Raw genomic sequence first — 17,371 nt, 5'->3', positions numbered from 1 at the left:
GATCGAATCTCGGGCAAGTAATGTACCGATTGACAAAGGGAATTGTATACGGGATTACTTGAATCCTCGACATCGTGGTTCATCCGATGAGATCATCGAGGAGCATGTGGGAGCCAACATGGGTATCCAGATCCCGCTGTTGGTTATTGACCGGAGAGTCGTCTCGGTCATGTCTGCGTGTCTCCCGAACCCGTAGGGTCTACACACTTAAGGTTCGGTGACGCTAGGGTTGTAGAGATATTAGTATGCGGTAACCCGAAAGTTGTTCGGAGTCCCAGATGAGATCCCGGACGTCATGGGGAGTTCCGGAATGGTACGGAGGTGAAGAATTGTATATAGGAAGTCCAATTTCGGCCACCGGGAAAGTTTCGGGGGTCACTGGTATTGTACCGGGACCACCGGAAGGGTCCCGGGGGTCCACCAGGTGGGGCCACCTATCCCGGAGGGCCCCATGGGCTGAAGTGGGAGGGGAACCAACCCCTGGTGGGCTGGTGCGCCCCCATGGGCCTTCCCCTGCGCCTAGGGTTGGAAACCCTAGGGGTGGGGGGCGCCCCACCTGACTTGGGGGGCAAGTCCCCCTTGCCGCCGCCCCCCTTGGAGATGGGATCTCCTAGGGCCGGCGCCCCCCTAGGGGCCCTATATATAGTGGGGAGGAGGGAGGGCAGCCGCACCCAAGTCCTTGGCGCCCCCCTCTCCCCTCGTAACACCTCTCCCTCTCGTTGGAGCTTGGCGAAGCTCTGCCGAGATCACCGCTGCTTTCCACCACCACGCCGTCGTGCTGCTGGATCTCCATCAACCTCTCCTTCCCCTTGCTGGATCAAGAAGGAGGAGACGTCTTCCCCAACCGTACGTGTGTTGAACGCGGAGGTGCCGTCCGTTCGGCGCTCGGTCATCGGTGATTTGGCTCTCACACTGGCATACAGCGACAATGTGTGCAAGGGACAGCACGATTTAAACTGTCCTACTACTCTGAAATGGCCCCCAAATTGCATTAGTGACAGGGAGAGAGTGCCTCACCTAGTTGCGCGAGCTTGAGCCTGAGCTCGCTGATCTCCGATCGGAGGGCCTCGGCGTCGGGGGCGGAGCTGGATCCCGCGGCGGGCATGGCGCATGTGATGGTGAGGAGCGCCGCGACGATCAGCAGCGCCGCGGCGGAGCGGCGGGCCGGGGCGACGGATGGGAAGGTGGGGAGGCGGAAGCCGAAGGAAAGCGAGAGGAGGCGGAGGGGGAGGAGGAGGAACGCCGCCGTGACGAGGGGGCCTGCCCCGGCGGCGGCGGCGGCGGACATAGCTAGGGTTTTACTCTGGCTTTGCGCTCGGCGCTTCGGTGTCCGCGGTGGCGGCTGGTTTGACTTTCTTTAGATTGCGGACATTGACTTGTGTGCTGCTTATATATATCCTAATAAAAGAAAAAGAAAAGAAATGTGTTTTTTAGAGTTTAAAAATGGAAAATGTCGTTTGATCCTCCCTTCGTTTCTACTCCCTCCGGTCCTTTTTAGTCTGCATATAAATTTTGTCTGAAGTCAAAATACCTCAACTTTGACCAGACTTATAGAGAAAAATATATTAATATTTACAATGCCAAATCAACATTATTAGATTCATTATGAGATGTAGTTTCATAGTATATATATTTGGTATTGTAAATGTTGGTAGTTTTTAATATAAATTTGGTCAAATTTTATAAAATTTGACCTGATACAAATCTAATATGCGAAGTAAAAAGGACCGGAGAGAGTAAATATAAAAAATAGCTGCATTCCAGATTAATCAATATTATGCGTCTGTCTTGGTGTCTTAAGTCAAAATGGTAAGTTTGATCAAAATTAAAAATCTAATGAATCTTTTTTTGTTTGTTTTGAGTTTGCTTACCACATACACCATGTAGTGAAATCTATGAAACCTTTGGTCCTTCTACTAGTGCCTCAACTCATCAATCCGCTGAGGTTTGATCGCTAAACTTTAAAGACGGTCAACGTTTGTGTTGTTTGGTGTGTGGCGGCAAGGCGGCGGCATTGCCCCACTATATGTATAATGTTCTCCCCACCCTATCCTTGTTTCATCAGTGTGTTTCTCGACGGTGGAGGGCATGTGGAGTTGTGTCTCTGAGGGTCTTCCGGGATATGATTGGTTTAGGTTTTCGGTGGATCCGCCTGAATTTGGTCGGCTTTCCTGATCTGCAAAGTTTCTACAGGCTCTTATCGTTATTTTTTTCCAATGATTTTCTTCTAAGATCGCAGTCATCGGCATCTCCTGGTCTACATCGATGACTTCCCGTTCATTGGTTGTAAAAGCTCTTGGATTTGAAAAGGTGTGATGTGCCAAAGCAGAGGCAAGGGGTAGCATCGAGCTATGCTCACGGCACGATGTCAGTGGATGTAGGAGGAAGAAGACTTCAAGACCCCCAATATTTAAATATAATTTTATCTTTTAATATGCGTGTGTTCGTAAGGACTTATGATACTTAATTGATGGCCTTAACCCTTTTCACGCAAAAAAATGTTGATCCACATAAAAGAAAGAATGAAGAATGACTTGAAACTTGGAATGAATAATTGTAGCTGGGAATTATATTAATCAACGGCCACCACTTTATGCATTTTCTCATGAATGTGATCTAGAGAAATGTGAAAAAGGTATTAACATTGACAAATGTCCATAATTTCTGAAGGTTTTTTATGGGATTTTTTAAGGGTTTTCAATTGTACACATCCATAGACCAAAAGGATGTAGTTTTAAAAATAATATCAAAGTGATTTTGTTAGCCAGACAAAACAGCTACGCAATATTAAAGGTTGTAAAATTTGATGGTATGCACTATGAATTACCCATGTGCTAATTATTATTTTTGGAATGAAGTTATGTGCAAAAACACACTCTACTCATTTCTAGCCGTATTTGCGTTGCTCGCGTGCATTGTCTTGGACACGGCGACCACTATCGATGAGAGCAAAAAGGAGGTTAACAGGTGACATACGTGGGTATTGTGTTAAAAAAAAAGGGTGTGGACCTACGGAGGCCTTGAACCATACTTTTTGAAATATTCACATTCGATTCTTTTCTCTCCTGTTGCAAACGTACATAAAAGGACCAAAATTCAAAAAATTAGGCAAGCGCATATATATATATATATATATATATATATATATATATAAAACTATGTCTACATAGTTAAGTTTCCCTAAACTTCTAACGGTTCAAAAGTTATCAAAAAATATGAAATAAATATGGGAGCATCTCTCTAATGTAATAAGATGATCGAACGGAGGAATTGTCAAAATATGCATCTATGTGTCATCGACAAAAATAATAAGCATTTCAGCTCATTGCGACATAAATATATACTGAACTATTTGTTTTTTTGTCCAGGACACATACAGTCGTATTTTTTTAATCCCTCCGTTGGATCATGTTATATTATAGGTGTGTTGGTTCAGTATTTTTTTCAGAATTTTTGAGAACTTTTGCACCGTTGAAACCCTTAACTAATTCTGTGGCAAACACTTATAGAAAATCCTATATATATATACTGCCATATGCCAGGGGATAACTAATGTCTTGAACAACAAGGAACTAGTAATCCCTCATACCGGTGTACGTACGTTAAGTGTACGTACGTTAAGCCTTGGCAATCTGTCGAGGCTGGACCCGGTGACGAGCACGGAGCACCCACCCATTGGCAATGGAACTAAGAGCATCTCCAACAGGCGTCAAACGCGTCGCGCGCAAAAAACAGCTTTGCCGCGTGCCCATCATCTGATTTGGCGCGGCGCGCAGCGCTGACTCCAACAGCCGCGTTAAGATGCAGCGCGCGCGCGCCGCTCCAGCAGCACACAAAAATGCAGCACACGCGCTCATTTTTACAACATTTTTCGAAAGTATAGATAAATATTAAGATAATAAAAAAACGATAAATTGCATAGATAAAAAATGATGCAAAGGTATTTTACATCGGTGCAACTAGATAGATAGTTCGAAAGCATAGATAGATAGAACTACGGTGCAACTAGATAGAAACTACTACGGCATACATAGATAGAAACTACTACGGCATACATAGATAGAAACTACTCCATGTCGCTACCATCATCACCATCCTCGTCGGTGTTGTCCGAGGTATCGAGCCATATGTCGTCCCAACATTCATCGTCTAACGTGAAGATCGATCTCCCACCTGCTTCAACGATATCGCACTGCGCATTCGCCAATGCCTTCCGCCGACGCCGGTCCGCCCGCTCCGCGCGGCGCCTTGCCGTCCTCTCTGCCCAGTAGGCACGCTCGTCGGTGACGTCCTCCGGGTGGCGACGGCGCCACTCCGCCATGGCTCGCTCGTCCTCCTCGGCGATGAGGAGGCGGCGGCAGCGCCGAGCGTGGTCGGCACGGTCCATGTCAGTGATGAGACGCGGCGGAGGGGCGACGCGCTGCGCCTGCTCGCGCGTGAAGACGTCCCGGAAGTTCATCTGCGACCGGGGCCTATCCAAGCGCCACGCCGCCGCGTCGTACGCGCGGGCCGCCTCGTACGCGCTCCGGAACGACCCGAGGCCAAGCCGGACGTCGCCGGACCGGATCTCGGCGGAGTACCAGCCGTTGGGGCGCTCGCGGACGCCGCGGTAGCCCGATGAACCCCGGCGGCGCGGCGGCATGGTGGCGCGATGGTGACGCGGAAAGCGGCGAGGTGGCGAAGCGGCGAGGTTGCGAGGGGAGGGCGCGTGACGAGCGCGGCATTTTGCAGGCGCGCGCGAAGCGGCGTGCCAAATCTACCGCGCCGCGTACCGCTTTCTCCCGCGCGCGCGGTAAGTTCTCGCCACCGCTGGAGCGCGCGGAACCAGCCGGCGCGCGTTAAAACCAAATTTTACCGCGCGGGCGCGCCTTGCTCTAGGCACGGCGCCGGTGGTGGACGCGCGGTTCTGCTGGCCTGACGCCACGGCGTTCATCGTGGCCAGGACGCCCGGCCGCTGGTCACGGCGCGACTTGACCGTCACGGACGCCGGCGACGCGGCCGTGATGCAGGCGGAGGCGTCCGGCTTCGGCTTCCACCGCCACACCCTACTGCTGGATGCCGCGTCGCGCTGCCCCCTGCTCACCGTAAAGCGCAGGCCGTCCCTGTTCGCGCCCGGCCGGAGGTGGGACGCGTTCAGGGGGCACAGCACGAGCCCGACGGAGCTGCTCGTCGCCGCCGTCGCGATGCCTGCGCTGTTCGGCCGGGGCGACGTCCACGTGCACCTTGGCCGCGGCGGCCCCAGCGAGAGGCACCCCGACCTCGTCGTCGTCCCACGAGGATACTACGGGCGCGAGTCCACCATGTCCCACGCCGGCGCCACCGTTGCTTGGGTTAACCGGAAGCCGGGAGTGTTCCAGCCGCTTGAGTATGATGTTCGTGTTAACGCAGGCGTCGACCATGCTTTCGTCCTGGCGCTCACTGTGATCCTGGAGGAGATACGTCTCAGCCAAATTGGATAAACCCAAGGGTATAGTTCCATCTTGTTTGCGTCACCTAGAGTAGTATAGTAATGCAGAGTTCTTTTGGAGTTTGGGCTTCAAGAACAATTTTCTTTTTAAGTTTCAAAAGTCTGAAACAAAATTCACAATGTATATATGGATGCATTCTACATGTGTACACAACTTATCGAGAAGCATTAACGTGTGTACGATGGGCGAACAACCAGCGATGACACGTGTCTAGAAGCAGTAGGAGGAGAAGGAAAAAACACAGCGATTAATATAAGGAAGAAAAAAAGGGCAACCCCTCGCGCAGATGGAAACCCAGACACGCAACCCCCTCTCTCTCGTTTCCTCTCCTCCAGCCCGACTCCCAAATCCACATCGCCGCCGTGATTCGCCGCTGCCTCTTTCTCCGCCTAATCCACATCGCCGTCGTGACCGTTGCCGGAACAAGACAGGAGGGTGGAGGTGAGGGAGAGAGGGGAGGCTGGAGGGCGATGGAGAGAGGGGAGGTCGAACGAGGGCAGCGTGACCGCGGTGGCCGCAAGGAGAGGGAGAGAAGGGAGGCTGGACGAGGGCGGCGTGGCCGCGGTGGCTGGTTGGGTGGCTCCCTCGCTCTCGTGCAGCCGCGTGTCCGACGCCATGAGAGGGTGCTCCGCGGGGTTCTTCTCCAGCGACAACGCTACAGAGTTCGGCTGTCAACAAGGTCCTCTCACGCCCCTCTTCTTCTCCCCTTGGTTAGGTTTGATATTAGTCACGCGGGTCCAATTTGTTTTCTCATATAGGTCGTCATCTTGGTCCAGGCCTAGAGCTGGCAGAGAACAAGCACGGATCGGCTACCTGGAGTCCACTTCCAAGAAATTTTGTCGGCCACATTTGAAAGCTGGATATTTCTGAGAAGGAACTAAAGGTCAATGAGCTGACGCAGTTGGGTGGCATTGCAGATATGTTGCAGCCTTGTGAGTCTGAGACTCTAAGTATAGACATACATACACATACAAGAGCAAATGCATGCATCGAGTCTTCCTCTAGAGAAGGAAATGAGGTAAGCAAATAGAATGTATCTGGAATGGCCTCATGTGGATCATCTTCATCTGCTGGGTGTTGCCATAGAGTTACATAGGCTTGGGACCGTTTATTCTTTCCTTACTACACATCTACTCTCTAGACTTACCATACAGTTCATATAAGTCAACAAGAGTTTGAGATGTGAGGTAATTAGTGCTCAGCTCCTTTATTGTTTACTGCAGTTTACAGCCATTGTTAGCATACATTGAATTTATTAGTTTGACAGACTATTATGTGTCACGCGTGTGCATACAATATGAATGGAATTGATCCTGAATGAACTGATCCTGCCATAGATCACGTTGTGCAGCTAAACCTTTTGCGATGTTGAGCCTTGCTAGCTCAATTGCTGCAACCCTTCGAATATGAATGTGGACTATCAAATGGGTTGCTGCCATAAGTAGAGCTTTCATTTCCTGCTCCTGCAAAACAAACAATGTGGAGCGACTTATCTAATTGTGTCGAGTCTGAAGCTTCCATGAGCAGCCCATGGTATGATAATAAAACAAGGTATTAGATATTCATATGTGCGCTTCTCTGTATTAACTACCAGAGCAAGGATTGAACCTCATTCAAGTGAAGTGTTGCTTTCCTGATTATGTCATATACATGTGATGTTTCTTGGGTTCAATGCAGGTTGCCATTTTGTTGAGATTTGTTAGTCCAGTAAGCAAACTTCAGTTTGGGTCTGCACCATGATTTCTAAAACGTAAGGAAATCACTTGCTTGACTGCTTCAGTGCAGCTTGCCATTTTTTTTGAGATTTCTTAGTTCAGTTAGAAATGTTCAATTTGGATTTGCACCACAATTTCTAATCATTCAATGAAGGTTTGACTTTGTTGTATCCATTTATGCTGCTTCATCTACAGTGAGTTTTAAGATATATTTGATGTGGACTGCTTCATAGCATCATTGAGAGGACGTTTGAATGCGGAAAGAGTTGACTCCATTCTGCCCGTCAGTTGGTATTACCATAATCAGCTTTGCTTGAATCTCTGAATTATATGCACATCTAGATAAGGATTGTCGGTGTTTATTTTGGAGAAAATAGATTCAAAAGATGTCAATTAGATAATGATTTGTCTTTCCATGTACATACTATTGTTGTATGAGATTCTTTCTACGCATAATATATACTACTTTTGGGTTTGTTACTCAGTATCTATAAACCACTCGGAATTATAGGAGTACCTCTAACTAAACAAATGGTTATTTTAAAGGTTAAACTGCTGCATACTCTGGTGTCATGATCTTGTCGCTCATGTAGTGGATTTAGAAATTAGAAAGTCAAAAAAATGAAACTAATGCTATTGACCTCAGTTAGACCATTTTGCTGAAGACTCGAAGAATCTAAACTAGCCATCACTGATGGAAGCTCTTCCTCTTTGGTGGTGGACAGAAGGAGCACGGGTGCCCGGGACGACGACAACGACAAGCCAAAGGAGACACCGTGGATTCGTTGCCCGCTTCCGCTGCTGCTCGTGCAGACTCTGCACCAACCCGGCCTTGAACTACCCCATCTTATATACACAACGCCCCCAATTTTTAGGTACGATGTCCTCTCCAGTCCCACTGTTTTCGCTGTTTAGTCTGATGATTTCCGCAGATCCGTGGGTTTCTCATGTGTGCATTTTCCCTTTATTCTTGTAGCCACCAAGGCCATGGACTGGGACCTGTGTGTTCATTTGAAGTGTTGGTTTGAGAGATTTTTGTGCCCTGACAATGAGTGAGGCACTTGTGATATTGCAAGTCCTGATACAAGGCATGTCCTCTTTTATCCATAAACTTTGCAATGTCCATCTATTGTACTCCCTCCGTCCCAAAATAAATGTCTCAACTTTGTACTAACTTTAGTACAAAGTTGTACTAAGGTTAAGACACTTATTTAGGGATGGAGGGAATAAGAATTACTGATAAATATTCTCCATCGAGCATATTGCATTTGGGTCTTTGAGAAGATTTAATATTATGGAGTTTTGCTATATGGGATTATGATCAAGGTGGATTTGGGAATTTCTGATAGATTACAGTGATGCTACATCAAACCGTGCAATTTATAAATTAGACCACTCACTTAGTTTTTTTTAGAATAAGACCAATCACTTTATTAGAAAGGTAAATGTTGGCTTCTCCTGGTTGTGCTTGTAGTGCTTGTAGGACATTTTATGAGGGTGCAACGAGTTGCTTTATTATTTGTACAACTATCTATCCGGTTCAGATTTGGAATTTTCCACATGGTTGAAAAGATCATGTAACCAAATTCCGTGTCAACACGTTAACAAATACATCAGCTTGATTTGTGTGCACAATCCTGCCTTAAGAGGCGCCACCAGGTGGCGCCCCAATCACTAATGTGTATATATGGCTATCTATCGGTAAGCCCACTAGTTTACCAATGATAACAGACCTATCTTCTATTTCTTGTTGCTTCATCAAATGTCATCATTCATCCTAAGGCACTCGTAGGTCCCCTCGTGGCGGCAAGCACGTGACCCCTCTGATATCAAAATGATATCAAAAGTTAGGCTTTGCCCTCCAGACCGATCTCATTAAAATCACGGCAATGCAGCAAGTTTCATTTTTTATGGTTCTGTGTCCTGATCATGGGCAGCCCGGCCCGAAAGCCCGGCATCTGGGTTGGGCTCAGGCTTGACTTTTCTGCATGAAACCCGGCCCAAAAGCTCGAGATGATCCAAAATACATTAGTTATTCAAAAATTAGGTATAATATATTACTTTTTATACCCTGGAAATGATTATTTTAATTGATAAATGTCATTGTTCTTGTGTTTCGGACCAGTTTGGGTCGGGCTTGGGCTTAGATTTTTCACTTCAGGCGTTGTCAAGCCTGGCCCAAGCCCCAGATATGATCAGGTTTATTTCCCTGTCCTAATCTCATGATACTAGTTACAAACATTGTACTTAGGCCCTGTTCGACGCCTCTCCAACTCTTCAGCTCCGTAAAATATGGGAGCGAACGGAGCGCCACTTTGACAACTCCATAAAAATACACTGCGGGTCGCTCTGCTTCGGCCGCTACAGGAGCGGAGCGGAAAGCTACCGAACAGGGCCTTACATGTAAGACTGGACGCTCGAGCGAGCTTTTCGGCTCGGCCCGAAACTCGCTCCAGCTCGGCCCAACTCAGCTCGGCCCGACAAGAAAATAGGCCGAGCCGAGCTAGCAAATTTAGGCCCGTTCGACGACCGAGCCGAGCCGGTTTCCGCTCGGTCCAACTCGGTGGCTCGTTTTGCAGCCCAATTAATTTTTTTTAGATAATTCTCAGCCCATTGCCTAGACATAGCAGCCTACAGGAGCAGCCCAAGCCCATTAAAAGCACCCCGACTCACATGTGCGTCCCCCAGCGAGCGAATGCAGCCGCCGCTGCTTAGGGTTTGCGCCTTGCCGCCCCGCCGCCGTCCAGCCAGTGGCCACCACCCTACGTCGTGCTCCTCGCCGCGCATGAAGCTCTATGGCTCGCCGTCGACACCGACGGCATACGTGCCTGTTCGCCGCTGCGCCGGACGCCGCCGTTCGTCGTTGTCGTGATTCCTCGCCGGCAAAAGCAGGTATGGCCTCCAGTCCATGCCCTCCTCTCCCAACGATGACCCCAGCAGCCGGCCACGCGGAGGAGACTTTGCGAGCACACACACGCGCCCACACTTCACCGGCGTCGCCCGGCGGCGCGCACGCACACACCGGCCGCTCCCATGCATATTGAAGACTGAACATACACATCGGCACTCACTCACACGAGCCGCTCGGGCTGGACCGAGCAGGAGGCAAGACGAGCCGAGCCACTAAAAGTAGGCTCGTTCACCAACCGAGCCGAGCCGAGCCAGCTCGCTCATGGGCGAGCCAAAGCCTAGCTCGGATCAAACTCGGCTCTGCTCGGCTCGTGTCCAGCCCTACTTACATGGGTACTAATACAGGTGCCACACATTTGCAACCTATATAGTATCAACTCACGTAGGGCTCAGCTAATACCATGCATACAAGCCGACTGAAATAGGAGTACACGAAATAGCTCGAAGACTAGTACTAGGCCACTATCTGATTAATTATTTCTATCCCGATGTTGACCCCAGCGCGTCTTTCCCGGTACACGGAGAGCCACCGTGCACGGTCACGATCAAGCTTCCTCCGGCAGCACCAGTCAACGCCGGCTCCGCGGCCGCCACCGCCGACGACGACTGTGCCTTCCCGTTCTCGCCGGGCAGTCCCGCTGCCTGGGCCCGGCAGAGAGGGCACGTCGTCCTGGTGCGCAGCCAGGCGTCGACGCACTCCAAGTGGAACAGGTGGCCGCAGTTGGGCAGCTCGCGCGCCTTGTCTCCGTCGGCGAGCTCGGCCAGGCACACGGCGCACTCAGCCCTCGCGGCTGCCCCGCTCTCCTTCCGGTACGCGGTGACCGGCAGCGCCAAGAGCGCGGACGCGTCCAACCCGTGCCGCCGGCTGCGGATCATGCCAACGGACCGGAGGACGCCGCCGGCGAGGCCGTGGCCGCCGCCTCTACGTGACCGGATGATCATGAGGTAAACCATGAGAGGGATGACGACGACGACGACGGTGATCATCAGGAGGACCAAAGAGACGGTGAGCGCGAGGCGGGCGCTGAAGTTGTAGGTCGCCTGCGGCGCATACGGCTCGGCAGCACCGGCGCGCCGGCCACTGGGTTCCCTGACATGGCACCGGTCGATAACTCTGTCCGGTACTGCAAATCAAGTGCACTAGGATTGCAATGTCAAGTGCGAGCAGATGGATTTATCTCAGAGCTTAGCTTGGGCAAGACGGTGTTCGTGTCAACGGTGGTGTCAGTGTCACGTACACTAGGATATATATTTCATGCGATGCTGACACACGGGGTGGCGTGAACAATTGCCACTGACACGACTATTGCTCATGTCCCGAATAATTTAATCGGCGCGACTTGACCACAAGACATTTTTAAGGCTTACCTGAGCTTTCGGTACACGGAGAATTTTCTACCGTGCAAGTTTGTCCAAGTTTAAATGGTTGATGAACGGTGTGGGCAATTTCGCGTTATGTTGGGATAGGCAAGAGCATGCAATAGTATTCTACATATATGTCACTAAAATAAAAAGCTACACATCAATGCACCCAGAACAACTTTTTATTTGCTCTAGACGTGTACGGTTTACTTGTAGGGTCTGCTTGGTTCAAAGAAATTTCGTACAAATTTTAGAGGATTCCATTTCTTAGGATTTTTTTCTTCTATAAAGCTTGTTTGGTTTATATATAGGAATGAAAACCATAGGAATTTTCTTATGGACTGCTTTGCACAACTCCAAAGGAAAATTTCCATTGAGTCCAATGTCATAATTTCATTTGTTTTTATGACGACTCTGGCATGCACCTAATGCTTTGGGTAAGCTCTTCCGTATTTTCTGTGATGCAACCAAACAACTTACAGCTTGTTTGGCACCCCCCATCATTTCATTTGGTATAAATGAAATCTCTCCTAGGATTTCATTTGGTTGAAATGGAAATCCAATTGCAAAAAAACATGATTGGTTGCCGCACATGGATTTCTAAATTTGAATGACTCACATATCATGTTTGGCTGCCATTTTGGCAAGAGTTGATAAATCCACACATTGTTTGGCTTAAACAATGAGCTTCATAATACACAAATATCATCTATCAAAAAATTAACATTCATGTAACCAAGAAACAAGTTGCGGAACACAATCTTTAATATGAGAAGAATCACACCATAAAGCGCAAATCCACATGTATATTCATATTCAATTACAATTGCCATGTCCATCTCCATAAAGCCCAAAATGCAGTCTGACATAAGCAGAACAATGGTTCAAAGCTTCAAAGTTTGTACTATGCGAGGCTTGGAAGAGAAAATACTACAACTTGTCATTACAAGTGCATGAGGACAATGAAAACTAAAAGTTTGCATCCAAGTAAGATTTATGGCTTGACTTGCATCCAGGATAACTCTTTCAAAAACGATCGTAGTTACTACTATCTTGTTACAATTATCAAATCAAGACTCACACTGACAAATGACCAAGGACTTCTACAAGCTACTAAGAAACATGAACTTCTTGCAAGCCATGGGCGGCCAGACATACCTTGCAAGCTATTGTCCAGATTCGGTGGCTTGAGCAAGGTGTATGGCCCGTGTAGCAGGTTAGGAAGTTGATCAATTGTCCAGATTCGGTGGCTTGAGCGAGGTGTGTTGCTGAACAGTAGCGTGAGGTGGACTCAGCGAGGTGTGAGCCATGTACTTTCGTCACAATCATGCAGTTCCTACTTCGTAGTATACATGACTATTTACTATTTAGAATTCAAACTTGCAGCACTAAATTGAATCACTCGAGAAAATAAGAACAATACCTACATGCAACCCTCCGTTTTTTCATGAGCAAGAACTTGTTTCAAAAGCATACCAGAAAGAATTTGAAAAACTGCTTCAAATACAGTATCAAGATGCACAACTCGGAGAACTTCAATATCGACGGACTTGCTAGCTAAATGGCAATTGACAGATACAATTCGTCCAGATGCTTATTGTGGGTTTTCACAACCCTATTGCGGAAAGATAAGATATGCATTTGAAATAGATGTCCGTAAAATCCCCTTACAATAACAAATCCAATTTCGAAGAAACCTCATCCCCGTGTTAATAAAGAAAGTTCTACTTCAAATTATTCCTTTGTTCATTCAATTGTGTTAAAAAAGATACCTGGTATGCCTAAGAAATAGGCTAATGCAGCAGCTTTTTGTTCAATTTCCTTGTGGAGTAAATTATTTATCATCAGTAGTGTCATTTTTTTGGTTTTGACATTAATTGTATCTAAAAATTGTATGACCGCCTAAAGTGTGTACCCACTCTAGACCACAACTTGCTGTTTCTGCAACTAGCTTGAAGACAATCTAGTTATCCTAAACCAACCGAATCTGATATGTTCTTTGTAGTTACATGCTACCTACTAGCTAGTTGCAAAAATCATATATCGCCTTAGAAATTGTTGGCGTGCAACCATATTTTTTTAAACACAATACATACGCAGACGCTCATACATACGCCCATACGCTCACCCCTATGAACACACGCACGCACATCATATCACCATGAGCATCTTCGAGAGACTGAGCGATCACATCTTGAGATTGACGAAGTCGCCACAAACGCCTTCATAGTTGACGGGAAAGTATCCTCCACTCAACGCACATCGCCGGAAAGCCTAAAATAAATCTAGAAAATGCAAGCACAAATGGCAGGTCTCAAAATTGAAACCTGGTGGGCTGAGGATACCACTATCCTCCTAACCATCCAGCCACATCTTGGTTCGCAATGCGCAAATCATATGGTTCGAATGCGACTACATACCACATATTCCTGGCGATAGTATCACACCATCATAAATAAAGCAAAAGCGGCTTTGTGCCATTCTGCGCGGCCACCGAGGAAGGTGGCGGCGAGGCTCTTCGCCACCCCACGGTCCACGGGCTGCCCATACAGCGGGTGGTGGTCACTGGTACTCGGAGCCGTCCCCTTGGCCGCGCGGGCAACGAGGTGGTGGTGGGTGTGGATCATGGTTTGGGAGCTTTCTTTGGTGGTTCCTAGCGCCGGATCTGAAGATGACGGCTTTGTGCGGCTCTGCCATCCCCATCCGCCCGGGATTCTGGTGACCTCTGGTTCGCTGCATCTGGTGGTTGGGGCTGGGGGCATGGACTGAGGGAAACCCTTGGGCGACGATGACAAACATGATGTTGATAGCACTGCAGGAGCCAATCAGCTTACTTGTGGGCAGCATCGAGGTCCACGCCTTCCCCTGCCCTCCCATGTGTCCCTGGTGAAAACCAGAAATCCCTTGATTTTGGTGATTGCTGCGCTTCGACGTCGTCACGTTCATGAAGGCGTCGACTTTGGACAGTGCGGTGGTGGGCAAGGCTCTTGTGCGGGTGTTTGGCTGCCAATGGCGGTTGGTGTTCTTCATGGTGCGGCAGCCTGGTATCACGCGTGGTTTGCCATTCTTCTCCAAGCGTCTTCTTTGGCGACTTCATTCGACAACTTGGGTCATGCGTTCCGATCTGTTTCAACGGCGAGCAGCACGATGTGTGAGGTTGCTTCGGTGAGGCTCTCTTGCATGGCGTCTTCCCTTGGACCACCGATTGGTCCATGCCCATGTGTTCTCTGGGGGAGCATCTCCGCCTTCCAAATGGTGTGGCGTCCTATGAGCCAGGGCGAGAGGGCATGCTAGGTCTTCTTCGAAGGCGGAGACAGATGGTGTGGCTTTAATTGCCTTGCATGTTTTGATGTCGTGTTGTTGTGCTGTGTGTTTGTGGACTTCGGGAGTGTAAGGGCGTCATTGAGTTAACCCCGGGCCTAGGCCTTGCTTCTAAAAAAAGGCATGACCTGAAAATTGCAAAGATGGTTTTTAATGCTCATTTTAATGATATATGCAAGCAATTTTTTTTTTTGCGGATAACATATGCAAGCAGTTGTATACACTAGATACTCGTTTTCTACCCAAACATTTGAAATTTGTCGGTCTAAGAGTGAAACTGAAAGCATATGTTCCCTTTCATTTGCTTTTCAGAGAGAAATACACATATACGGAGTGTCATTGGTGTTAGAATTTTATTTTTTTGCAGTGTGTTAGAATTAATTTTTTTTGAGGTGATGTTAGTATTAATTTGGCAAGCGCGTACTGCAATATGCCAGCCAGGGGAAATAGTATCTTGTACAACAAGGAAAATAAATACTACTGTAGTCCTTGAGATACACGTACGATATGTACGTTGGCCTCGGCAATATGTTGCGGCCGGGCTGTCTCGCCTCACGACCTGGATCCGGTCACGATCGAGCAGTCGAGCACCCACCCACCGATCTGTTGCGGCAATGGCAGCGAGGACGGGAGCGGTAGTGGTGGACGCGCGGTTCTGCGCGCCGCACGCGACGGAGTTCACCTTGACCAAAACGAAGAGCTGGTTCCGCGACTTCGCCATCACGGACGCCAGCGGCGCGGCGGTGATGCGGGTGGACGCACCCCCGTTCACCTTTGTCCGTCGCTTCATCCTCGTCGCAGGGCCGGTTCTGAGATTTCGGGCCCGGGGCGAAACTAGGTGCTAATCCCAAAGCCTTAACATAAACATAAAAAAAATATGTTGAATTTTCAGCCAAACAAAATATAGTTTTTTCTTGTATAAGTTGTTTTCTTTACTAATATATCCAATTGAGACTAACCTAATTTTTTTTATCATAATCTACAAGTGGGTCCATCGGCAAGACTAGCAGATGATTTAAATGCCCATAATCACTGCTTTGATATGTAAAGCCTCTTGTCTTATTCTTCCATTTCAATTATAAGCATGTTGCCGAACTAAAAAATTAATAACCCTAATCATACCTATGTATAAGAACTATCTAATAAAACAATTATCAGCGGCCAGTTGCCACAGTGAAGAGTCAATGATGATAATGATTTATAAATTTTGATTAATCATCATGCTAAAATCTTATAGGGGATAGTCTACATGTATAAATAGATTTCAGAGACATACCTTCTGTTCTTTGTAACTTCTATACATTTTTTTGCGGGTCTTTGTAACTTGTCTCTGGAGAGTTAGCATGATTGCACGGGAGACGACGGCGTGGTTATCTCCGGCAGTCATGTACTCCTCCGACTCAGGCCTGCTATAACTCTAGGCGGTGGCGCCATGCACACACAGGAGATGAATATCTATCGCAAGTTCAGAAAGAAGATGAATATCAATCGCCACGCAAGGACCGACCCGTTCCCTCGCTTTTGGCCTCTGTTCGCATGGTTGTAGGCTAGTAGTCTCGTGGAAGGAAGGAAATTAGGAGATTTTTATTCATAACTACCCCTAAATAGTCGCATACAATAACTGCTACGTGTTTCCTAATCACAGCTTCGCTGGTAAGGAAGGAAATTATGAGTAAACAGTGCCCCTATTTAATAGAATCGTAGATTAAAGAAAGAAATCACAGATTATGAAAGGAAATCATAGAAAAAAGGAAATCAAAGACAATACATGAACTTCCGCATTTTGGGGCCCCTCTGGCAGTGGGGGCCCGGGGCGGCCGCCCCGTTCGCCCTTCCTCAGGGCCGGGCCTGCCTCGTCGACGCCGCATCGCGCTGCCCTTTGGTCACCACGGAGCGCTCGCCGTCCCTGTTCGCGCCCGGCCGGAGGTGGGAGGCGTTCAGGGGGGACGGCAGCAGGCCGAGGGATCTGCTCTTCACCGCCGTCGTGCAGCCCTGGCTGTTCGTCATGAGCGAGATCCACGTGCACCTCGCCGGCGGCGACCCCAGCGAGAGGCGCCCGGACTTGGTGGTCCGACTCAGTTCCTGCGGGCGCGAGTGCACTGTCTCCCGCGGCCGCTCAGACGGCGGCGCCGCTGTTGCCACGATCAAGCGCACGACGGGGCTGTTCGAGGAGCTGGCTTTTGCCGTGAGTGTCAGCCCAGGCGTCGACCATGCTTTCATCCTCGCGCTCGCCGTGATTCTGGAGGAGATACGTCAGGACGGAATCCAGCGTGCCGCCTTCTTCACCACAAGGAGATACTAATCCGCCTTGAGTTCACGAGATACTACGTCAACAGTCAACTGCCGCTATTTTCACATCTCTTTTCTGTCTTTTCTTGCCACATGTTTGCCCAATATTTCCCAACAGTTTGCTAAACTGGATCAATTTAGACAGAGTATAAATATAATCTAATTTATGTTACTATTATAATTGAACTGTCTCAACTCATGATTCGAAACAGCAAAATATTGTTTTTAGAAAATACCACCATGGCTAGCTTTGTCGGCCGCAGCTCGCACTCTAACTCACAGAGGAAGAATATACTCAAGAACATG

General features: G+C 48.4%; 1 protein-coding gene, 1 long non-coding RNA gene and 1 pseudogene across 4 annotated transcripts; 1 reads left to right on the top strand and 2 right to left on the bottom strand.

Moving 5' to 3' along the window:
• Positions 1-4,066: 4,066 nt before the first annotated feature.
• Positions 4,067-4,642, bottom strand: LOC125506318 (dehydration-responsive element-binding protein 2C-like). Its single transcript, XM_048671164.1, has one exon. The coding sequence runs from the start codon at positions 4,640-4,642 to the stop codon at positions 4,067-4,069; it is 576 nt and encodes a 191-aa protein (XP_048527121.1).
• A 1,069-nt stretch (positions 4,643-5,711) lies between these two features.
• LOC125506317 lies at positions 5,712-8,606 on the top strand. Of its 3 annotated transcripts, none has more exons than XR_007282630.1 (7): positions 5,712-6,147; positions 6,245-6,486; positions 6,820-7,019; positions 7,146-7,218; positions 7,379-7,474; positions 7,909-8,058; positions 8,160-8,606. It is a non-coding gene; the product is annotated as an uncharacterized LOC125506317 (long non-coding RNA). The 3 variants fall into 3 exon arrangements; XR_007282629.1 differs by having other exon boundaries at positions 5,713-6,147; positions 6,227-6,486; positions 6,806-7,019; XR_007282628.1 differs by having other exon boundaries at positions 5,714-6,147; positions 6,806-7,019.
• A 1,611-nt stretch (positions 8,607-10,217) lies between these two features.
• LOC125506316 lies at positions 10,218-11,462 on the bottom strand (annotated as a pseudogene).
• Between the last annotated feature and the right edge of the window lie 5,909 nt (positions 11,463-17,371).

Source organism: Triticum urartu, chromosome 5 (genome assembly GCF_003073215.2).
Source record: "Triticum urartu cultivar G1812 chromosome 5, Tu2.1, whole genome shotgun sequence".
Lineage (NCBI taxonomy): Eukaryota > Viridiplantae > Streptophyta > Magnoliopsida > Poales > Poaceae > Triticum > Triticum urartu.
This window is presented reverse-complemented; position numbering and strand designations above follow the sequence as displayed.

Coding starts and splice junctions, on each gene's coding strand:
- LOC125506318 (XM_048671164.1), bottom strand. CDS start 4,642: ATGCCGCCGCGCCGCCGGGGTTCATCGGGCTACCGCGGCGTCCGCGAG.